Source organism: Crocodylus porosus, unplaced genomic scaffold (genome assembly GCF_001723895.1).
Source record: "Crocodylus porosus isolate Cpor-Errol unplaced genomic scaffold, CroPor_comp1, whole genome shotgun sequence".
NCBI classification, from domain to species: domain Eukaryota; kingdom Metazoa; phylum Chordata; order Crocodylia; family Crocodylidae; genus Crocodylus; species Crocodylus porosus.
The window spans coordinates 21701996-21727288 of record NW_017728910.1 but is presented as its reverse complement, the minus strand read 5'-3'; the positions used below and the strand labels follow the sequence as shown (position 1 = coordinate 21727288).

Here is a 25293-nt window from a genome sequence, read left to right as displayed (position 1 = left end):
ACCCTTAAATTCCTTCCAACCCCATGGTTCTAGTTAGTGCAAGCCACAAGCCAGGAACAGATGTTTTGGAGGAAATACAAGAAACCTCATGCTATGGGACAAGAGGTTTGAAATGTGAACGTGGATATGGACACAAATTTCACAGCTGGCCCCTGAGACTATTCTGCAAACAAGGATAATATTTTCCTGCTGTACTGAGGTGTGATGTGGCTTACAACCTTCAGCATGATTGAAAGCCTTGGAAGGAAGGTCCTACAAAAATGTTGTTATCTTGCTGTCCATTTGGTGACTTTAAAAGTTTTATTTCTCGAGACTTACTGAATCATTTGAGATGTCTCCTGAATATCTGTTCCAGGTGGTAGCTGGATGGAACTATGCAGTTGAATATATGGTCAAAGAGACAAATTGCTCCAAGGAAGAATTTCAGGATTTAAGTCCAAAGTGCAAGCCCATTTTTGGAGGCGTAAGTAATCTTTACGTATAGCTGAATGAACATGTTGGGAAATAATAATGATGACAAAGATTCTAATTCAGCAAAACAGTTAAATGCTTGCTCAGCTTTAGGTAACTGGAACTTCAGCATAGGCTTAAAGTTAAACACGTGCTTATGGTGTTGGCGCTGGATTTATGACCCATCTAGCCATCATATGGATGGTACTGATAGGAAGGGGCACATTTAAGTGGTTTGCTGAATCAGGGCTCTTGACATGTCTTTAGATTCACCTAGGCAACCAGAAAAGTCTCATCAAAACAATAAAGCTTTATTCAAGGAGATCCTGGCCAAGAACTCTGCATGGGAAAGCAGTAAGGTAGTCATTAAAATGGCAAACTCTAAGTAGCCTGAGGCAGATAGTTCCTAAGGAAAGTAAGTAGCCAAATTCCCATTTTTTTGCACTGCAGTCTAAGCAGGAAAGCCCTGAAGGAAATAATAAATAAATACACATATTTCTCCTATGTAGCACTGAGTTACCAGCTGGCTTGCACACAGGCATATCTGTACTGACTAATGCAAGCATTCCTGAGCAAAAATGACCTCTCCATCCCTACCATTTCTAAAATCATATTGTGGACAGTAATGAGCAGGCTACCAAAAGCTACTTATATGTACGCAAAATCTATGCGTAGCGGATAAATGTCACTGCAGAATGGCTCTGATTGCTGTTCACAAATTCCTCATGGGATGTTGCTACCCCCTTCAGAAGTGCTGTCTGAAAGGAGAAGGGATGAGACCACACTGTTCTGAATTGACAAGGGAGTGACTGCTGGACTATCTGAGAGACTTGCTAGTTAACCTGAAGCTCATCACTTAATCTGCTTGAGCCTCCATTTCCTACTCTGTCAAATGATTCATGAATTCAGCCAAACTACCACAACTGTAAGACTGATCACATGGCTTGTATAACAACCCCTTAGCTCCTTGGCTGTTAAACAACCTTATGAGCTGACCATGTATGGCCCTTGGTAAGGATCAGAAGGTCTTGTCAACATATCTGCAGGGCATCTTATTTTTCCTGATCAGAAACTGCTGGGCTTGAACCCTGTCTTTATGCCCACCAATACAGCTCAAGAGAAAATGTGGTGAGAACAATGTAGTAACACTATTGTGATGAGAGCCATGATCACCCCTTCAATCACTCTCTTTCTGCACGGCCCAGGGTTTAGGGGTTTTTTCTTCTTATGACGAGGAGCCGTGGGACATTTACATATGAGTTTAGGATTCTTAAAAGCTGTTTTTTGTTTTTTTTTTAACTCAGCATGTAGGTCACTGTGTAGCCAAGGCTTTTGTGGATCTCAGCAACACACTTGTTGATGTTACACAGCAATGCAAGTCTCCAGGTATGTGAAAATTACCATAATCTGGAAAGTGTTGAAACTCCAGCTGATATGTTACAATTACAATTTACTGTGTAATCAAAATGTAAAGGGATTGAGAAAATAATGAGAGGAGAAATGCTGCTGGGAAAGAAAAGAAATATCAAAAGTCTTTTCCCTTCTCACCAGGAAATATTAATGCACAATCTTCTCATTTCCTACAAGTATGTAGGAGCGGCAGGGAAAGTTATTACCTCTGATCTGTCCACCATCTCTGTCTACTATGGCATGTTGGGCTGGCCACTGGGCTCCATACAGGGATTGTGGCGGGCCAGTAGGGGGCGCTCCTGCGTTGAGCTGCCCACCTCCCTGTGCCCGACCACCTTCCAGGCTCCGAATGCCTCCCTAGGAGCGCCTTATGCTCAGCCGACCCCTCTCCCAGAGCACACTTGCTAGTCTGGGGGTAATGTCACCGCCACCACCCCGAGAAGGGACTGTCTTGGCCCTGTGTCCTCAGGGAAACACAGGTCTAATAGTCCAACCGGTACTCAACCCAGTACAGGCACTTAGGGCACTTCCCCAAGTCAGGGGGCGAAAAGTAAAGTCTCCCTTAGTCTGCAGACCTAAGGGGTCTCTTAGGCATAATTTAGACCCACCTCTCAATAAGTCTCCCACACCAGTCAAAAAGGAGAACTTTATTGATTACAAGGGGTAGGGTAAACTAGGGTACAGGATTGAGCAATATCTTAGAAATCCTAAAGAGCAAACAGTGTGGCTGAGGTAGCCTTTTGATTACGCATCTGGGTTACTGCCAGCTAAATATCTAATCAGATTGAGTAGCTTACTCACAAGCATCTTCCAAAGGCAGGTGAAGTTTCCCTTTGGAGGCAGGCAGTTCCTTGCTCATGAGTTTTGGGGTGAGAGAGAGCTAGTTTCAGATGGTGAGGCTTCTCTGTGTCCCCCGCATGGCTGCTGCTTCACCTCATGGCCGAAGAGAGGCCACCTCCTAGCCCATCCTAACTTATATAGCCCCCGTGACCTCATTCACCTGGTCCAGTGGAGGTCAGACCCAGTTGGCTGTCAGCCAACCAATTTGAAATACATCATCTGTCACTGGGCAGATTCCAGCTCACCAGGTAGAAACCCCTCACCCAGGTAACTGATGCCAGTCACGTAGGCAGAGGGAGCAGGTTTCCCCCCTCTCTCAGGAATGCAGCCAGCTCAGGTTACCTAAAGAGACAGGCTGAAGTGTGAATCCTCTGTGCTGGCCCATCTTGATCACATTGTCGCAGAGCAGAGATTTTGGGGAGAAACCAAAGTGGCTTTCTGCCACAGCGATCACCTGGATAATCTCAGAGTCAAACCCACTATAAAGGTTTGCAGGGCAATCTCGACAGCACATTTTTTAACTTAAACTTTATTTACAGGTAGAATAAACTTGCTTACTCCTTTATACCATCACAGGCAGAAGAGGGCCTTTTAACAGACATTAATGTCACACCATTCATTTTCACTATGCAATTTTTCAGATATGCTTCCAGAAAATCTAGATTTTCCCAGGAGCTCCAGTCCACGCTCCCACATGACAGAGAAGTCCACCATGTAGGGCCTTCACAAAGATACAGATGTGTCCAAAAAAGATAGTACAACATGGTCACAACTAGGTTTTGTACGTATATCCCCTTAAACTACACAGCCACGGCCATCCTAGCTGGTGTCTTCCCAGAGCCTGTCCACAGATGTCTAGTGCTGTCACCATTTGTATTTCATGTCCTCAGATTTATTCTTAAATTTGATTCCTTGGAAACCTTTTCAGGGGTATAATTTCCCACCTCAACCTGATTCTGAAATAGCTACTTTCCTCTGCAGTCACGGAGTACAATGTGAACATACCCCTAGCTGTGTTTTACTCCAAAGAATACTACTGATAGTCTGAAAAATACAGTTGTTCATGCCTTATAATGTGCACTCAGAGACCTCAAGGCTTGAAGTTGTCTCAAATCCTCTAATCCAGACCCTTATCCAGTTGCAGATGAGTCTGTATCTGCCTTCTCCACTGGCCTCACTTTATGTATATCTCTCTCACTTTTAGGAGAAGCAGATTATTGATCAAAAGCCCAACGTAGCCTTAAATGCTGAATACACCTCTCTCTCAAATACATCAAGGATATAGCAACACATACACCTCCCATATTAAGCTCAAAATATTTAGGTTCAGTCTGTCAAGGTCAAACACATTCTGCTCAGACACCGTGGGTTTCCAGATAGATGGTTCTCCAGGCCTAATACACACTGAATCTTTTCCTCTTTAGATTTATATGTAACTCAATGTTTCTTTCAGTTGAGGAAACTGTACCTCCTCCACAGATCTGTCCTGGCTGTCCAAAGCACATCCCAAATGACAGTCCAGAACTGAAGGAAATACTCAAGGCTTCCATGGAGAAGTACAATTCAGAGAGTGATGGTGATTTCTACTATAAAGTTGAACATGTACTCCACACCACAGTCCAGGTTGGAATTTGACCTTCCTTCTTAATTCAGTTTTATTTAACATCATCCCTCCTTATGTTGTAGAGATGGTCCTAGGATGTGGTATATCTACAAGTCAGAGCTGAATCAAGGCTCAGTTTTGGAATCCTAGTAGTTGCTACACTTGTCCTACTGTTTGAACCACTATCACCTGTACTTGCAAAATTGCAACCATCTTAGGTTGTATCCAAAAAGAAGTTAAAAAAAAAAAAGACATTCCTTAAATACCGTTTCAATATGACCTGGACCCAGAATCCTAAGGATAGGTACAGATTCAAGGATCTGATATGTCCTTCTTTAGCAAACCTTTTTCAACATTACATGGTTGTCCATGATGGAAAGTAGGTAAGATTATTCAGTGCATCCTTCAGGCTCAGCATTCTATCCTGTTATATTCTCCAACGCCTTATCTGAAAATGGTTTTAGCGAGCTCAGAAATGGATTTTCTCCTGATTTCTTTGATAATCTGATTACTTGCATCCAAATTCTGCACTTAATAGCACACCTTAGTAACTTCACAGAAATGGAATAGAATTACTGTAGATTCACACCACTGTAAATCTCAGAACAGAATTTCAATCATTCTGCTGTATCCAAATATGATCCTTATCTTTAACTTGTCTATATATGAGAATGCATAGTTGCGGCACTGTATAAACAAACCATTCCTATCTCAGACTCCAACAGGTCTCACTGTCAGGAAATACTGAATATTCATTATATATTTTCCTTTGCTAAATGCCTTATAGAGGAATACAAACCTCTGTTAACCCCTCTAATAGATTCCTTTCCTTCAGTGGTGTTTTAACAAATACTTCAATTTTCAAATACTTATCATTACTGAAGTTATCATTTCAGTACTGGGAGCTGTGATCTTAATACTCACTGCTGAAGCTTTCAGTTGACAAACACTTCCTGTTTGCAGCAAGATGCACTGATTAAAACCTTGAGTGATGAGACTCATTTTCAAGGTAAAAATACCCACCTAATTGGGAAAAAAGACAAAACAAATTAATTTAGACACTACATAGAATTAAAACAAATAAAATCTCCATCTTTTCCACTTATCCAAATTCTACCAGCTTGTGACAGTTGTGCCTCCCTGGGGCCGTCTATTCATGGTCTCGCAACACTGATCAAGGGTCAACCGCCCGCCTTCTTGCCTGCCATGCCTTGTTGTTATTTGCTTGATTGGAAGATCTTAATCAAACGGGAGGCTGCCTATTTTCTGTCTCAGTGCCTGAGGCACTATCTGCAGCTCCTTTCCTCCCCTTATAACACAGCCCAAGCCTCGCAGATATATCTGGTGTTGTTCAGGTCTGTCCTACTCTCTGTGCTGCATGGACATTCTCTGGCTTATCCCTCAACCTGAACCCTCACTGGCGCCCTCTAGCTCATCTCACAGCCCGTGCCCCTACCGGCGCCATCTAGCCTGTCCCGCACTGCCCATTTTGGGACTTCTCGCCTGTGCCAACTCCGGGGCTCCTCCCTGCTCCCCCCCTTGGCTCCAGGGCTCCTCCCTGCCCCCTAGCTCCAGGGCTGGGGCCCACGCACCCCAAACAATGCTGTGCCCTCTCCAGTGCCAGGAACCTCCACGCTACTGTGGAGTCCCTATGAGGCCTCCTCCAACCCCTAATAGCCTCACCCGGTCCTCCGGTCAAAACAATAAACACAAGAACACAAAGCCCCTGGGCTAAAACATAAAAGCTAGACCATTCTGGTCAAAAATAAGAATCCATCCCTACCAGAGAGAGAGCGTGCATCAACCCCCAGCAGGAACCAGGGGATCTACAAGGTCCCTTCTGACCCTACTTCTATGATTCTATGTTCCCACTATCAGAGTTCTCCCCTTTGTGCTGGCTGAGTTCCTCCTCCCTTGGCTGCTGGAGGAAAACTACCCTTCTGGCCTTCTGCCTGGGCTTAAGAAGGGCTAAGCTCCGCCCCTTCCTGTCTCTAGGTTTCCCTGGTTGCTAGGGCAACCAGCACCTGCTCAGTCCTGGTGACTGGCAGCTGAGCTTCCCCCTTCCCGCCACTGGAGGTCTCTCCTGGGCCGTTTCTGCTCTCAGTTGCAGGGCACCTGAGAGCTCTGTGACACAGCTACAACATCCTGCTTATTTGCCTTTCTGCAACATGCCTTCTTTTATATTGCCCCATGCCTGTAAGCCACCATTCCTGGGCTGCCCTCTGTATCTTCCTACTGACATCCCTCCTCATTGGTGTGGTCCAACTGTCACTAAATTCACAGAAGGGTTTTCATTGACTTTGGTGGGTGTTGGATTAATATCCAGAGCCCACTTCTTCTGTGAAGCCCACAACAAAGCTAGCCAGCTAACAGAGGTGGGTAAACAGCAGCAGCACTGTATAAATACAGTGAAAAATACACTACCAACCCCAAAGAGTTTATGGTCTAAATACAAGGCAAGGGACACCAGAGAGCAATTAGGGAAGCATGAAGAAACAATGACACAATTGCAGGTAGCATGATCACCAGTTAACTATTACCAAGATTTCTGTAGGCAGTACAGAAAAGGGATTTAAAGGAGGAGGAGAAGGTAGCTTTCCAAATGTGTATCAGGAGCTCTTCACAGTCGTGAGGAGCAGCAGGGAGGAAGTGTTTTTGTCCACCCTACATAGCAAATCAAGTTATCTTGCTGCTCTTCCCCGTGCTTCTTTCTTCTGTCCTGTTCCTACTGTCTGCATAGTCCCTTTTCAAGCTATGACTACAATTATATAAACGCTTTCAAGAAAAGTATCACGGTTGACAACCTGAAACTAGAGAAATGAAAAGAAGAACCCCATTGCCTTCACTAAAGCCAGAATTTCACCCTGCCTCTTGTTTTCTCTACATCATTACTTACTACCCATTTTACTGCCATAAGAAATACTAGGCACATCTACACATGCCCCTGACTGCACTTGGTATAGGGCAGTCTGGGGGGTGCAAGCTCATTTTTGACACTACTGTGCAGTAGCAATGAGCTACTATTATTATTATTACATATTAATATTATTACTATTAATATTATTATTATTACAGTAGTGGCGGCATCACAGTTAGTGCCTGCCAACACTACATCACCATAACGACGAGCTATGTCAGCGTAGTTCATCACTACGGCAATGTAGTCTTGTGTAGATGAGCCCGCTGTGTAATACTCTAACAGCAACATGTACCAGGTGCATTGCTTCATCATTACAGTTTAGCTCTTTAATGTCTTTGGCAAGCAGTTCTACTGATGCTATATTTGTTTTCCACTGACAGATTAAAAATGACTCTTCATTTTATCCAAATCAAGGTCTCTTTACATCATATTTGGATCTCCCCTGAGATGTCTCTAATGATTTTCTTTGTTATTAGTGAAATTACTGCAGGCACTGAGGAAAACACAAGACTTGTGGGCCTTATGTCATTTTGTCCTTTATGTTCTTTCTCTTCCAGTTGCAATACTATAATAATATTAGCAGGTAGAACAGCGTACAAAAACGAGTCAATCAGAAATGTATGTAGAATACAACATTTTTAATGCTCACAACCCTGCAGGTCAGTTGCTTCTATTTAGAGCATTGGTTTTTTGGTTTGGTGAATCCCTTACCAAAAAAGGCATATTTATTGAAGAAAAACTTCTGACTGATTTTTCAGGTGGTTGCTGGAAAAAATTATGAGATAGAATTTCTCATTGGGAAGACAAACTGCTCCAAGTCAGAAGCGGAGAAACTAAATGAAGACTGTGAAATTGTAATTCCTAAGGTAAGTAATTAGGATGCTATGGGCTACCACATCCAACACCTGTTTCCTAATTCACCAAACAGAATAACACCAGAGGATGTATATGATAAACTCATGTAAAGCAACATAATTGTGTTTCTAGGTTCAGTTGCCTCTTTGGCTAGCCAACCAACTCACTAAATATCAGCCAATCCTCATGCCACAGTCTCTGTACATGGTGCAAAGTTGATGGGACATTTTGGGGCCGTTTCCCCAGTTGTGAATCCAACTGGAAGGTGGGAAGGAGCAGAGAGGGTGTGGGAGGGCCCAGATATGAGAGTATTGTGTTCCTGAGGGTATGATTCCAATAGATTGGACACAAAGGAGAGCATGGCTGGGTGGAAAGAAAGGCTGGTGATGTTGGAGTGAATGCATATGATCCTGAGAGGATTTGCTGGAAGGAGGCGCTGATGAAAATGGTGCTGGAGGCAGGAGGGGCTGGTAGGCAGGGAAATTTTATTTCCTTTCTCTTTCCTTCCAAGCTGCATAGTGCTCATTTCTCCAACTGAAAAATGCTGCTGCAAGGAGCTGCAAAGCCAGCTCCACAATATCAATGGACACATTTAAAACTTTTGGCCTTAATCCCTGTCTACCTCAATTTTCCCATTTTACGTAAAGATAACATCACCAATACTTTCTTACCTCTCAGAGCTGTTGAGAGGATTAACTACATAATATTGTATAGAACTGGAAATTAAAAGTGCTAAGAATAATTGTCATAAGTTAAACTGTAACATCCATGCAAGCTTCCTAAAGCTAAGTAAAACTAAATTGGGGATGATTTCCAGGAGAGGAACCTCCATAGTTACAACAACTACATTTATAGATATACATATACAATCTCTAATCATTATGTTTAAAAGTATCATTAAAAAGCTGTATCATTACATACACAAAATTCTGTTTCTTTGTGATACTTTGTTGTTTTAAAACCTCATGTTCCATTTTTGGTTTGCTCACAGATAACTTTACAATGCATAGCAAATATATATGTGGTGCCATGGAAGCAGGAAATCATCCCTCAGGTTAACTGCAGTGAAGTGATCCCGGTATGAATCCTAAATAAAGTAATTCTTTCATTTCAGCCTACTTGCAGCAGAGTAAGTAGCGGGGGAGTGGGGGGCTCATCTACATGAGATGCCACATCACAGTAGCAACGGGTACTACTTGACTGCCCAGTGACAAATGCTCAGTGGGGCACACATATAAACACGCCCTGTGCTGTGGAAAAATATTTGCCCTCCTCTATCCATCCAGTTCTCAGATTAGGTCTGATTTGTTCTAAAGCGATAAGAGGGAAATGCTACGTGTTGTCATATTAGTAATGTCATGAACCTTCCTCGCCCTGTGACCCTGGTGGCTTTGTGACACGTAGGCTGAACTAAAGCCATGTATGATATCCTGGGCTACATGAGAAAGAGCAGAAAAAGCAGCAGAATATGTAGACACTGTTTTACTGATATGATGCCTGGTCCTTAGCTTTTACTGTCAAGCTCAAATTCGTGAGGTGCTAAGGATTGTCAACCCCCACTGGACTTCTTTACTGATTATGTTTGACAATGGGAGACAACATTATACTCCACAAGTTCAAAAATTTCCAAAATGTCTCTAATTTGTGCTTATTAGCAGGGAAGCAGACAGCTTGTTTGTCTGAAGAAGCAGTTTCCAGATTCCCCCATCCAACCATTACCAGCCCCTGTATCTGGGTTCAGAGAAGGATATCAAATCATTTTGATTTTTTTTTATAATTGTGAGGCCAGGATGTTTACTGGTACCCAATCCAAAACAGAAAATCTAACAGACCTGCTTAATGAATGGATCCGTTTTCAACACTTTCACTGGGCTTAGTAACTTCATAACGTCCAGGTCACATGTATTGGGTGAAAATGACCACTTGGATCATGTTTATGCTACAGACTATATTGCACCTGCCATTAGAAGTCAAACATGTTTTCACCCTAGGTTTCCTCGAACAGTGGCTAAATAAGGCTCAGGTGTTCTAATGAGCAGGAACCAAACCATGTTAGACATTTGATGTAGGAAGAGCAATCGGTCTCTGTTGATTAGATGAGAAGGCATTCTTATAAAGGGCATTCTGTATTGCTATATGAAGCAAGGCTCTGTGTTGATCATCTGTTACTAAACACAAGGGGTTTTTGTGTAGACATTAACCAATGCTTATTATTTCCCACTGGTTCAAAACATATATATTTCCAATCTGGCAACTCAAAATTCATCAAGTAGTGCTTCACAAAAAAAAATAAGTCAGGTTTTTGTTTCATGCCTCTATTGAAACTAGCCTTGGACATAAATTAGCACATTGTTTTTTCTTTTTGATATGGTATCTTATGACTATGCCAAGAGCACTTTAGTTCCAAAATTGTTCACAAATGAGAACTAATATACACACTTACAAAAAGCATTGGCTCTCATCTGTACTGAACTTTTCCATGCTAAAAGCAGCTAAATGTCAGTGATAGATGGTTTGATTCCTTTACATATAATCTCCCAAAATTTTTGGAATATTGCTGGAAGAATATTCTATATAGTTATATTATTTCCATTCAGATCATAGATGGATAAGATTATCTAACTTAGCCCAAAAGACCTGATAAATCATTTTTATTAACTGGCTCACATTTTTACCTCAGCTATAGTTAGCTGGTTCTTAAAATATCTGAAACTAATGGCAATAGTTTAGGCAATCCAGGAAACTCCCTCTTTCCACCAGCTCTTTAAACATTTTTGTTTAAACTTTTACATTGAAACCTCAAAATGGAATGGCAAAATTTCGTTCCAAATAGTATACCATGTGCTGATCATTAAAGTAATGTCATTTCTTTGTCTAAATATCTTCCATTTCCTTTTAGACTATCCTAGCAAGAAGGCCTCCAGGATTTACCCCGTTCCGATCACTTATGCTGCATGAAATTTATCCAGTGACATCCTCTTTACAAACTGCAGAAGAAGGAACAGACCCTGACAAAGGACTGAGAGAAAATCTTGGGCCAGGACTAGAAAATGAGGATGGACAAGGAGATGGGTACCGTAGAGTAGGGCATGGGCATGGACATGGGCAAGGAGATGGGTGTGACCGTAGAGTAGGGCATGGGCATGGACATAGGCATCGGTTTAAGCATAGACCTGGGCATGGGAAGGGGCGTGGAAGAGGGCATGGTATTGGGCAAGGGCATAAAAAACATCAGAAGGACAAACATAAAGACTCCAAGGACAAGTCCTCTGAAGAATCAGAGGAAAAGGTCCCTTGCCAAAGGGAAAGCCAGTCACCAAGCATAGACAGGACATCAGAAAATTCACAGTTTCCTACTACACCTGGTCTAATGCAGTCAGATGCATTAACTACTCCTGGGGTTATGGTGGGTCCAACAAATGACGCTTCTACCCCTGATATCCCTGAGGAACCTATTAGCCCTGGAACTGCTGAAATTGCTCCTGATATTTCTTTATTTGATGAGCTTCCAGATCTCCCAGAACCCCCTGTTCCCAAGTGTCCTGGAAAGCCATGGAAATCAATTATGCAACTCACAAATCCTTCTGAAAAGACTAAATTATTTACAAATGAGGATCTTTTACCTCATCCATTTGAAAACCTCAATCCAGCATCAGAAAAACCCTCACCTATCAATACTGATGTGGATGATTTTGACCTTGTGGATGCTTTATCCCTTTAATTTGAACAGTCTGCAATCCATTTTTTTTCAGCCCAGAAATAGAAAATTATACAGTTATTTTCTTTGGAAGCCAATACATTTCTTTGAAGAATGGTTCCCATGCTGTTACATACAATACTCAAGAAAGTCATTAGCAAAACCTAGGAACATAATAGAGCGCAAGGCAACTCTCAGTACCTGATTCAACCCTTACAAAGGTGTTGATTAGGAGTGAATCCACTGAAAACTGTGTGATACTGATGTAGAACAAGCAGAGAGGAAACTGAGGGCCCCTCTCTCCAATCTTTCAGTAAAGTCAATTGATTCAATTATTTGTGAGTCCTTTTTCTCATATGCCAAAACTATTACACTCACTCCCAATGTGCTAGGTTTAAAATACTATGAGAGTACAAAGAATTCTGGGAATTATCTGTGGGAACCTAGTCAAAAGATATCTGTAGGGTGATGAAAAGGAGGTCACACTGTGAAACAGGGTAAGACCCCTCCCTTGGGTATTTAAAATCATCCGCTGGACTGACAATTAAAAAACAATAAAACATAAATGTTTTACTTGTGAATTTCTTTAGTCCTATTAACATACTCTCCAATTCTTTCCATATACAGTAGGTGCTTTCTTGGAGGAGACATTGGAGGGAGAGGTCACAGAATCCCAGATAAAACATCATCTCTTAAGCAAGTTTCAGCCAGAATGCATTTCCAGAGCAGCATAACTATTTCCAGTATGTAGAATATTTGCTATACAAAATAATCACAGCAAATGACAGCTTTTCCTGTGGAAGAGGTTCACATGTACAACAGAGCCGAGAACAGGCTTATGGACAGTATGGGATGCTTAAGGTTGTCTGACACGTTCCTTCATAAGTCCCTGTTTTCTGTTGCAAACCACTGCTTGTAGCTCAGCAGAAATTTTCTATTCTGGGTATCTACCAAAGCCAGAATATTTTTTGAGGGTTTGAGCTAAAATGATCCACTTATTTGCAACTATAATATTAAGGAAAACACATTGTTTTACCATGTTAAAAATTCTTACACCTCTTTTGCAAGGTTTTAACATTCCCATGGTTTGGTTCAGGGATTTGAGATTTGGCTGGATGCCTCTGGTCCCCATGCACCACTATCATGAAAATCCACTAAAACCTGTCCAAGAAAGAAGACTCTGAATAATTACAGTTTTCATGTATTTAGGAGAGGTTGGCTAGCGGTTACCAGCTACATTCCCTAAGATTTCATCTCTGCTAAGCATATACCAAGCTTGAGAGAGTCCAGAGAAGAACCACGCACATGATCAGAGGTCAGGAAAGCAGACCTTATGAGGACAGGCTGAGAGCCATGGGGCTCTTTAGCCTGGAAAAGCGTAGGTTCAGGGGTGATCTGATGGCCACCTATAAGTTTATCAGGGGTGACCACCAGGATCTGGGGGAACGTTTGTTCACTAGAGCGCCCCAAGGGGTGCCGAGGTCGAATGGTCATAAACTGCTGCAAGACCGTTTCAGGCTGGACATAAAGAAGAATTTCTTTACTGTCCGAACCCCCAAGATCTGGAACAGTCTGCCATTGGAGGTGGTTCAAGCACCTACATTGAACACTTTCAAGAGCAAATTGGATGCTTATCTTGCTGGGATCCTATGACCCCAGCTAACTTCCTGCCCTTTGGGCGGGGGGGCTGGACTCGATGATCTTCCGAGGTCCCTTATAGCCCTAATATCTATGAAATCTATGAAAATCCCAGCCCAAACAAGGACAGATCTAAGATTTGGAAAACTGGAACAGATGGTGCCTCATCTCATGTGACAGTACCTATTTTTCTCCAGGTAAAAAGAAACTGAAAAATTTATGAATACACTAGTGGCCTAGGGCTGTATTATTCAGTTTAACTTTGAAGCAAAAAACTATAACTTCATGGGAATGAGCTAAAAGCAGTCTGCAGGGCCATGAAATAGGATCTTTATTACCAAGAGCAGCCAACAGACAGCAGCACTGCAGAAGAAAGGCTAGCTTCATTAGTGGAACATCAAGACCTGTTTAAGGAGAGAGAGTCACTAAACCTGTGAATGAAGAGTTTAGAAAGAATCAGGTAGATTTTAATGATCCATAGATTCAACTGATGCTCTCACTGCTGCCTGAACAGCAATGCCGCTGCCACTGCCAGGTTTGTTAGTTGTAGTTGTGCTGGTGTTGGTCTAAGGACATAGTCAGGCAAGGTTTTTTGGGTGAATATGGTATCTTTTATTAGATCAACTAAATAGTTGGAAAAAAATGTTTTTGCAAACTTTTGGGCACGAATGCCTTTCTTCAGGCCACTGGCAGGCAGTTGGCTTGAAATGTTAGGTAAAGCAGGAATTAAGAAGTGCAACTACATCAGTAAACCCCCTCTAGATACAGCCTTGAGCCCAGGGTGTTCCTAAGTTGAATAGGACATTGCTGGTAATTAATCTTCCCAGCTCCTGGGGCTACTGTTTCACTTGCAACAGAATCAAGAGGAAGGCGAGGGTGTCTCTTGTGTCTCTTGATCACTATGCTCCCCTTGCTGGTGCATATTCAGCACGGGGAAGAACAGGTTTAGGCAGATGAAGAACATTGGAATTAGACTGGAAAAGGCACAGAATGAGAAGACAGTAGGATCTTGCCAATGGAGAGGGAGAATAATATCATGGAAGGTGAGGGAGTAAGATCAGAAACTAGGAAGAGGGACAGAAGCCACAGAAATGGAAAGGATAGAAATGGGGGTTGAAGAACATGGGCCTGAGGCAAGAGGAAGGAGCAGACAGAAAGAAAAAGGTGCAGATGGAAAAAGGATTAGGAGCTGAGGCAATAGTCACAGTAGACTGGGATGGGAAAAGGAGCAAATGGTAACAGAGTTAAGTCTGAAAGGCCAAGGTAAAAGGGCCTGTAACTACAAGAGCTAAGTACAGACAGTCAGAAAGCCCAAGGCTAAAGTGATTGCATTTTTGCAGGTCAGTCTAAGCTGCATAGATTCAACAGAGAAGCAGGTGAACAGACATTCACTTTTGCAGCCACATGCCAGAAGTGGCTCAGCCGGGGATCTGGGGGACACTACAGCATGCAGCCAGCCACTGCCAAAGGGAAGGGAGGGAAGCTGGGAGAGAAGCCAAGGTTTTTCACCCTCTCCCTGCTGGAGTGGGGGGAGGCACATGGCCAGGCACTGGGAAGCCTGCTAAGTATGATGGGGTGGGTTTTAAACCCCCACTCTGAACCGTACAGGACCCCAGATGGGGTCTGCCTGGGGTGGGGGTCCTGTGCAAGGCGAGTGCTGTCTAGGGAGGGGGTTTAACCACCCTCCCTCCCCCGCCTCAGTGTGCCAGCTGGGGCCAGGGCCTGGCCACACCCACCCGCTCTCTGCTTGAGTGGAGAATGGGGAAAAAGCCTGGGAGGACCTGCTTCTTCCATTCAGGCAGAACCCAACTGGGATCCAGAGCCCGGTTCCCCCTAACCCCTTCTAAGCCATCCAAAGCAATGATAGCACTCTGGCTATGGAGCAGAGAAGCAGGACCAACCCTTCTCCACTGGAGCAGACAGCACAGCACAGCACAGCCCAGCCCAGGGCTGTAAAGCATCCTGCGATGCTGAGAGACTGTGAGTTAACTTGAACTAGGAAGGTGTCTGGGACAGAAGTTCCATAAACTAGTTTGATCTAAATCTGTTCAGTCTGATACTACATCCAACCAGGTTTATCTTAAACCAGTTTCAACCATTTTGAAAGTGGTTTAAGTGCACTGAACATCTGTTCTGTTACAGGTTTAAAGTGGTTTCTGATCACTTAAACTGTTTGGTGTGTAACTTCTGTTCCGAGCCAAGAGGATTTCCCTTCCCAGCAAGGGGAATTGCAGCAGAAAGAATCAGCAGCAGTTAGTGGCAAGGGAAGCAGTGGTATGACATAAACACACAAGTTCAAGCAACGCTGAGATACTATATTAATACAGATAGTAGGACACTGCACTGTGGATCTAAAGATCTCAACCATATTGATGATCCATGCAGCAGTAGGGAGCTATAAAACAGTATAAGATGATTTTTTCATTCATGCATTGTTAGAGCTTTTGAAAAATGTAAGAATGTAAATTAAAAAGCTACATTAAAAGAATCTTAAGAAAAGCCAAGTACCTTAAAGTTAGAAAATATTTATACTCAGGTTGTGCAAACTTAATTTGTGTTGATACACTGGACAGACCAGAATTTCTCTATTTCCCCAATTTAAAATTTTGTTTTTGTTCTGAAACAGAACAATTAAAACATGGAATTTCAAAATCTACCATGAAACAAAATGTCAAAAACCATTGGTTTTGGTCAATTACAAAAAATCATTTCAATTTAGACTTTTTGTTTTTGTTTTTGTAACTAATTTGAAAACAAAGAATTGTTTTGAAACCAAAATAATTTAAGTTTTCCATGCCAAAGATTTGGAAATAAGCTTTGTCATCTTCAAAGAGAAACATTTCAGTCTTTCTTCAAAATGAAATTCCACTGAAAACAACATATCTCAAGGAAAATTTCAGTTAAAGTGAAACAGCATTCTCCAGTGCAAAACAAACAAACAAATATTCCAAAAAACTATTCTGTTTGATGGGAAGCTCCACTGGGTTACAAGCCACTACTACTGAATTTTGTTTGGTAAAGCTGTAGCTATGAAACAAGGACTTAATCCTTGAAGGAGTGTGTCTCTCACTTGGCCAGCAGATGGCAGTTTTTCTGAACTGATTCTACAGTTTCCTATTTTAGGGCTTTGGTTAAGGTTAAGTCAGTAAGCTTAACATTCAGCGCTGTCCTCTGCAGTGTGTTATAGTGTGTGTTTATGCAGATGAATGCTCCACACCTGTGCATCTCCTTACTAAGTGCTGAAGCTCTTTCAATCTGCAAGGAAAGCCTGCCCAACTACTTACACATATGCAGTTTCCTGTACAGTAGCCTAATTAGCTGTGTAGTACATGTTTCACATCTACATATACACAGCTATGAGGGTGCAGTAGATTAATAAACTCTGCAGATGGATAGTACTTATAAATAGTAAATAGGAAGGTTTTTTACTGTGCAGCACCACACTTATAGATGCTAACTCAGGAGCATCCTAGTCCACCCAGGCACCAGAAGGCCACCTGACAGAGGCATCCAGAGCTCAGGTCTGACCCCTGTGCCTCCAGTCAGCTTGCATCCCAGAGCCCAGAGCTAAGCCCCATGTTACCCACCCCCAGAGCCCAGGCCTGACCCCCTGTACCCAACGCTAGCCAGAAGCTGCCCCCAGAGCTTGTGCCAACTCGCCCCTCTCCCTCAAGCCCAGGGAATCAGGCCTGACCCCCCTCTGTCCCTGTACTCCCTACCAACTTGGCTGACCCTGGTGCCCCCTGACAGCCTGGGCCAGACCCCCATTCACCCTGCCAGCTTGAGGCTGGCACCCAGGCAGCTGTAGCCAGAGTCTGGAGCTTTCTCTGGCTACTGCAGGAGTCCAGAGGAGGGCAGGAGCAGCCCTGGCCTAACCTGCTCCTCCTGGGCTCAATTTGCTCCTGACGTGGGTGCACGTGTAGATGTTGCACCCAGAAGTATTTTACTGCAGTGCAATTTGATCCACAGTTTATTCATACATATTAATTGCATGTGTAGATGCACCCAGTATGTACAAAGTACCCTATCTTGGGTGTAAATGTTATAGGTGTTTTACAAATACAAATATTAAGAGTTAGTCTGTACCCCAGTTGTGGTTTAAACTAGTGACCAGCGCAGCTGAACATACTCCTTTTTTCAAGCGTCTCCACTGTGTGAAAGGGCGCTAGAAGAACTCATGAAATCTGCTGGTTCTGAGAACCAGGAGTATGCCATGGCCATTTTGGTGCTATCTGGATTAAAAATGCTCTCTCTCTTCTCCTCTTGTATTTTTCATTCCAGTAATGAGGCAGAATATCTATTCTAGTTGCCCCTTGAAAAAATGCTTTAACCCAGTGCTGGATAGGATTCTGAATTGTTCTCTGACTTGGGACAACATTCTCACATTCCACCCAAGTGGAATCTCATAGAAATCACATTGCTAAGTACCTGTTCTAGTCCCCCTCCCAGGTACATTTAGAGAGGCTGGATATCTACAAGTCAGCAGAACTGCACCCAAGTGTGCTGAAAGAATTGGCCATCATTGCACTACCTATGGCAAAACTTTGAGAACTCATGGCACTTGGGAGAAGTACCAGAAGGCTAGCAGAGGGCCAATGTGGTGCCTATCTACAAGGAAGGAAGGAAGGAAGATCCAGGGAATTACAGGTCAATCAGTTTGACCTGACTCCCTGGAAAAATTATCATAGAATCCATTAACAATAGGCTAAAAGAAAGCAACATTCTAATAGATAAGCAACGTGGCTTCATTCCAGGCAGGTCATGCTTGACCAACTGCATTTCCTTCTATGATCAGGTAACACGCCACCTGGATAAGGGAAATGAGGTTGACATCATATACTTGGATTTCAAAAAAGCCTTTGACTTGGTCTCCCACAACATGCTCATGGTAAAATTGGAGAACTGTGGCCTCGATAACCCAACAGTCTGGTGGCTAGGAAACTGGCTCCAAGGCAGGACCCAGAGAGTAATAATATATAGAACTCAGTCAACATAGTGCTCAGTGACCAATGGCATCCCTCAGGGTTCAGTACTCAAACCAGTGCTTTTTAACATAGATTTCATAGGCATTAGGGCTGGAAGGGACCTTGGAAGATGTTTGAGTCCTAATGATTTGGATTCGTGTGTTAAAAATAGACCGGCAAAGTTTGAAGATGACACGAAATTATGGAGGACTGTGGTCATGGTGGAGGATAGGCTGGGGATACAAGTTGGCTTGGACAGGCTTGCAAGGTGGGTGGATCAAAATCTAATGATCAACACCAAGAAGTGTTAGGTGCTCCACCTGGGGAGAAACAACCCACAACGTGTTTACAGGTTCAGCAGTGCTACACTTACTGGCATCACAACCAAAAGAGACTTGGGAGTCTTTATAGACCATACAATGAATATAAGCCACCAATGTGATGCCGTAACTAGCCAGGAAAGCAAACAAAACATGGGCATGGATCTACTGATGCATCTCAAACAAGACTAAGGATGTCATCCTCCCGCTTTACTCGGCCTTAGTGAGAACGCAGCTGGAGTACTGTGCCCAGTTCTGGGCACCACACTTCAGAAAAGATGTGGAGAAGCTTGAGAGTCCAAAGGAGGGCTGCGCATGTGGTTAGAGTTATGGAGAGTAGGCCATATGATGAGAGGCTGAGAGAACTGGGTCTGCTGAGCCTGGAGAAGACAAGACTCAGGGGGCACTTGGTGGCAGCCTATAAGTATATAAGGGGTGCACATCAGGGACTGGGAGAACATCTGTTCACCAGGGCTCCCCAGGGGATAGCTAGGACTAACGGTCATAAATTACTAGAAGACCACTTTAGATTAGACATAAGGAAAAATTTCTTTACAACTCAAGCATCCAGGGTCTGGAATAGACTCCCCCCAGAGGTGGTACAATCACCTACTCTGCAGATCTTCAAAAAACCTCTGGACACTCACCTTGCTGGGGTCACTTGACCCCAGCAGTTTTTCCTGCCCAAGCGGTGGGGGGCAGGACCTGATGACCTCGAGAGCTTCCTTCCAGCCCCCAACAACATCTATGAATCACAAATCAAGTTTGATGCCTACCCCTCATTCAGGAATCACAGCTCTCTGTGACAAAATTGAGTTTAAAAAGCTACCAAGGAACAAGACACCCCTGTACTGCAGAGACACGCCAGCCCTCAGTGACAGGTGCTCCGCCATCTCAAATACTCTAAATACATTTTGGAAAGAGATGTTTTTTCATGCCAGTATCTGGTTATTCATATAGGCCATTCAGAACCCTTGATTCCCATTCTGTTCATTCTCAATTATACAGCACTTGTGCCTAAAGAAAAAGGTATTTTATTAAAAACTGAGCTTACCACTGATTCTAATATCTAATCATCTAACAGGATTATTCTAATGTGTTAGGATAGGGATGCTCAACCCCAAGCCTGTGGAATAGATCTGGCCCCCAGTGCCATGTCAGCTAGCTTCTGGGGCCCTTATGGATTCATGGGGAACTCTGTGAGCTGTGGCCTGCATGCAGAACCAGGCAGAGGTGGTGTGGGGCCCCTGGAGCCCAATCTGGGCATGCAGGATTGGGTGGAGACAGTGCCAGGTGCTAGAGCCCAATCAGTACACGTGGGACCAGGTGGGGGTCCTGCAGGGCCCAGTCCTGGTATGCGGGGTCTGATTCAGTCCATGGACCAGCCCCATGCCACTTATCTGGCCTACAGGGCTAAAATGTTGAGTGCCACTCTTTTAAAATAAGAGAAAGGTCACTTTAAGGTGTTAAGAGTAAGGCTTTTCCTAACTGGATAAGGTATGTTGTCATGATCAGTACCGATGTTATTGCTGCTCAGTGAAAGACTGAACAGCAGCTTCAAAGGAAGGCAACTCTTATCAGTTGTGAGGCGATGGAGATCAGCCTACCAGGTGCTCCCCTTTTTCCTCTCCTATCCGCAAAGGTTGATTAGCACTAATTCTTCACTCACTCATGCTGAGTGTGATAAAGCTGACCTGTGAGTTGAAGGTCAGACATGAAATTGTAGGGCCCTTTAAAAAGAGAAGCCTGCTTAGTCTGTACATTTTTGTTCAAAGTCCAGAGCCTCAGGACTGAGTAGACAAAATCCATGCCAAAAAAGACTTGAAGAACTTGTAACCAAAACCACTTTTTTTTGTGAAGTGTTGCCGTAAATGAATTAATGACCAAGTCACTGCTGGAGTGCCAAAAACAGCCCAGCCTTGACCCACACCTGGACTTAGCATGCCAAAGGCAGACAGTGTGGGGAGCTGCAAAGGGCCTGATCCTCATTGCTGGTGGCAAGTGCATGCATGCCTCTGGGTGGACAGCGGGTGAGGGGCTGAGGCAGCCCTGGCACCTTCTCCCACCCACATGCCCTGAGGTATTCGTGCAGCCACTGCCACCACTGACCCTGGCTGGGGCTCCAGAGCCTGGTTTAACTGTTTGCAGCCTCCCTACTGCCTGCTGTGAGCAGCCCAGGCTCCGTGGCTAGCAGCAGCTGCCCAGAGCCCGAGCTTGCTGTGGCATGCCAAGCAAAATGGCCTTGTGTGCCATCCTCTGGCTTGTGTGCTAGGGGCTGCTGACCCCTGCTGTAGTCAAAAATCAAGTGCAAACTAGGAGCTGACATTTTTTAAGGACACCCGTCAGTCTAACAAGGGGTACCTTGGGTCTAATAAGTTTGAGACCCCTGCCTTAAAGGAATCTCTTGGTTATCAAAAAAAACAATGCCAGTTTGGAACAGATAGCAGTTGTGTGTTAACAGAAAAATCAAGGGAAAACAAAGCTGGCCAAGCCAGGGGTGGCAGCGGCACTTATGTAGACACACATAATAATTGTGCTGTACCCAAGTGTCACTGATCGGGAACTGTTTCACAATTGTGTGAAGTGCTGTGGCTCTGACACCTGGTGGTGAGAAGACAAAGACCACAACAGGTATGAGCACCCAGCCCAACATGCCTGGCACTGAGCGTGGCAGAAGGTAGGGAGACAGAGGGGAAGTACTACTCGGAAATCTCAGGGGGTGGGTGACCTCCGGCTGGGGGCATTTTCATATTTCTGCTTCTTCTTCTCTCCTAAAAATGAATTCAGTAAATTTCAATAGCCTGCAAGTGACCCAAGCCTGCAGTGTGCTTGTGTGACTTGGGGAAGGAGAGAGTGGAGGGAAGTGCTTGGATCTGCATTTTTGGGTTCCCAAGGATGAGAAGCAGGGTTTGAAGAGAAGGTGTGGTGGAGCAGGGAGTGAGGACACAGCTGTTTGTTAGAAAGATAGCTTTTACTGAACAAGGCAATACACTAAGTTCACTGGGAAAAAAGTGTCAGTAACAGAGGAAAAGGGGGCTGTAGAGTTTTGGCTGTGTATCAAAATGTCCAGTTGCAGTGGGGAGGGGGAAGAGAGGAAGGATGCTATGTGGGATGCCTGGAGTGCCACTGGGTGTTCACACATAACGGTGACCTGGTTCAAAATAGTACTTGATTTTCCAGGCACACTTCTGAACCATTCTAGGCAGCTTTAAACCAATTTCACAGACTTGCATGTCCATACCTGATAAACTGCTTTGACCTAGAGGGGACTGTTTAACAAAATGCATAAATTACTACATAATGGGCATGGACATAGGTAACACTTAGACTGGTTTAAATGTAGTTGAGACCTGAAGCAGGACAGACATATGAGCCTGTTACACCAATTTAAAGCTGCCTGTCACTAGCATCTGAGAAGGGTTCAGTTGTTATGTGTGTCTGTATCCTGTCCCACATTTGTGAACTTCTTCCCAATCAGCAACATTTTGGAACAGCTCACTTGTAATGTGCATCTGCACCAAAATACCTTATTGGGACAGGTTCTGAATAGCGAGAAATGTAATACAGTTAAACAAAGTGTCTGGCCAAAGTAGTTATAGCACACTGTCTTGAAAAAAACACACAAAAAATTAAGGGGTGCTTTTTTGTTTCGGATTTTAACCCCTGGGTGTCATCAAAAGTACATCCACTATTGTTCATTTCTAATGGAAGAGGTTTACCCTGTAAAAAGCCACAAAACAGCAACAAATCTACTGTAGTTTGATTGCCCTACAGCCACACATACCAATTGCTCCTCTAGTTTGGTATTAGCTTAAAAAAATCAGTAGCCTTGACAAAATTTAAAGGACATACTGGGGTTGCCCCATTTCTTAGGACTATAAAAGGTATTGCTACGTTTACCAAATGCTTACCTCATGAAAAAATTGGGTTATAGGCTGTGTCCAGGGAGAACACAGCCAGGATTGCTTTAGCAGCTAAACTATAAAATCTTGTTCAGGAACTAATAAGACCTCGATTTTAAGTTGTGCTGAAAGACCACTCTGATTAGTTTCAAGTGGCAACTGTTGATGCTCAGCACTTCTCAAAATGAAGCCTGAACTGACTGAGTCTGAGACAGTTGTGGAGAAACAGGTAATTATTTGTAAAGAGGCAGTCAGGCTCTTTGGAGAGACTACACCATCTGCAGTGCACAATCCAGAGAACACCAACAAGTTTTTGAAATCCCATTGAGAACCCTTCAGCACATGGTATATTTAAGCTTTCACTGCAAACAAATGCTAACAACAAACCATGGCATATTTCTATTGTTAACTTTTGAGGCTACAAAGGAAAAATTCCAAATGTAACCAGGCAGCACGGTCCCTCTAGTCTGCAGGGACAAATGTATACAACCCCCTTTCATCTCAGTAGTGCTTTGTATTTAAAACCTAAAACAGAACTTAAATGTCAGTGCCATATGCTATTTTACTACTGATCATTTCACATTTGGTGTCACTCAATATACAGAGAGATACAGAGTCAAATTCTGTGCTGTGCTGCATTGCCTGGGTAGCAGGAGTCAATGTGCAAAGCCGCCTTTAAGCTGCTTGTGTAGCTGCCAGGGTTTGGGATGTGCTGGGCACTAGCTCAGCCCCCTCCATTAGTCAGAGCAGCCATAGAAGCTTTTCTAACTTACAGCAGCTCCCCTACAGATGCCAACTGGCCGTTCCACAGCCATAATAGCTAGACCACACAGCACTGCAATCTCCACCCCCAGGTTAGCAACACACATGCTTGCTCCACAGTGCCTTTTTTGATCACTACTGTGGCATTGTCCCTGTGCTTGGGGGAACTGACCCATCTCTCCCACTGTGTTCCATACAAGCTCTGCAGAGATTGGATCCAATACATGGGTGAGGTTAATCAAACCACAACCAACTTTTATTCAATATGGCTTTAGATAAGGACAGTGTACTTGTGCTCAAGTCCTCCACCTCACACGAGACATCAAAGATACCTTTGAGAAGGGCAGCAAAGCGGACCTGGCACAGCTTCTGATTGCAATGCATAGTACATAGTTTTGCACATGGGGCTGATCACTATGTTTTTGCAGGATGCTGCCTGTAAGCTGATATATAGTGAGGTTCCTTATGGATGTACTGTAGTAATGGATCAGAGTTTTATCTTACATGCCGGAAACAAAATTAGCTGGTTGGGGCATCTATTTAATAAACTACTGCAAGGATCTGTTTAGTTCTACTCCATGTTAATGCATATGCTTATAACCTGCCACCAACCAGTAGAGTATCTTACGTAGAGTTACTAGCTGTTACATATCTAGGAGCCAAAGTAGATCCTGGACTAACCTTGTGGCCTCATTAGAACATACGAAGGGAATGATCCCCTCTCCTGATGGCTTGATGTGGAAATTCACAGGAACCTTCCTGAGTGCAGAGGAATCTGTCCTACAAAGTTCAGTCTAGGGACAAATATGCAGAGCAGTGCTGTGCAGCAGTCTGTGACAGAGGATGATAAACACATCATATTGACTTGGAAACATGTAGAGATTCTCGCATCACTATGGGCTGCCTCAGACGCACATTAATATCTCCTCCTGCATGATAACTCAAATAGCCGCTCCAAAGCACTGACCAGATGCCATCACCCTTGAAACTGCGTGGAGAACCATTCAGAAATGAAAATAGCTTGCTGACAATGGTTCCAATAAGTGCAGATAAGCTGTAAACCTCTCAGAAAAAGAGTGGTCCAACCCAACTATGCAGTTCACACTGGCATCTTTCAGCTGAGTTCTCAACATCCCTTTGTGGCAGCTGCTCATGACTAATACAGGAGGTCTGGTACCATTCATGGCTAAAAGACAAGCGATCAGAGCCAACAGCTATGTCCTCGCAGAAGATCAGTGGCTCTGGATTGCTGACAGAATTCAGAACTCATGATTTATATCCGCTAGTCTGCAATCTGAATGACAAAACCCGGATCAGGTTGAACAGGCTGCTGACTAAGATGGCCAGAGTGGTGTCTACAAAGCAGAAATTCTGTCTGGCCCAGTCTGTTGTGTGACTGCAAGGCAACAGTGCAGATTGTCAAATGTGGTGGAGAACTGAAAATTCAGAAGCTTGCAGAGAGGACCTGTAACACCTGGCCATTCTTGACAGTGTAGCAGTCAGGTGGTTGAATGATATAATTATCAACATGTGACTGCAAATGAAAAAAGAAGACAAACAATGCCATTGCACCTGGAATATTCTCTAAAAAAGTTGGAGTTGCTCCTTTTAATGTCCTTTCTTGTTAATGGACCTTACCAATTCTCATGTCGGATCTCTTTAGGATCTCTTGCAGAAGACATATGGCTGCCCCTGCCTTCATTGCATCTCAGAAATAGTTAACAATAAGCCAGACACAAAGAGAAGACAGCAAGGAAGAGCAATGTACGGCACAACAGCTAAGCATACATACTAAATTCAGCAGCAACAGCTCACTCTACAGCTACCTCCGTAGACTCACTGAGGACCGTAATCTGCAAGACTCAGCCATTCTGCAGGATTCTGCCCTCTGCAAGCCTGAAGCCACTTCTTGATCCTCAACAGCTGACAGAA

The 25293-nt window shown here is 43.7% G+C and overlaps 1 protein-coding gene across 2 annotated transcripts in view; it reads left to right on the top strand.

The window, feature by feature from the left end:
* The window catches only part of LOC109308479 (T-kininogen 2-like), a 29782-nt gene extending 17447 nt beyond the window's left edge, over positions 1-12335 (top strand). The window contains exons 5-11 of one of the 2 annotated variants that reach the window (XM_019532793.1): positions 356-463; positions 1755-1836; positions 4154-4323; positions 7982-8089; positions 9070-9156; positions 10978-11188; positions 11231-12335. In XM_019532793.1, coding sequence (XP_019388338.1) covers positions 356-463; positions 1755-1836; positions 4154-4323; positions 7982-8089; positions 9070-9156; positions 10978-11188; positions 11231-11799 — 1335 coding nt within the window. In that variant the 3' untranslated portion in view covers positions 11800-12335. Of the gene's footprint in view, positions 1-355; positions 464-1754; positions 1837-4153; positions 4324-7981; positions 8090-9069; positions 9157-10977 lie in introns of both variants that reach the window. The other variant, XM_019532792.1, reaches the window with a different exon arrangement.
* The last annotated feature ends 12958 nt before the right edge of the window (positions 12336-25293 follow it).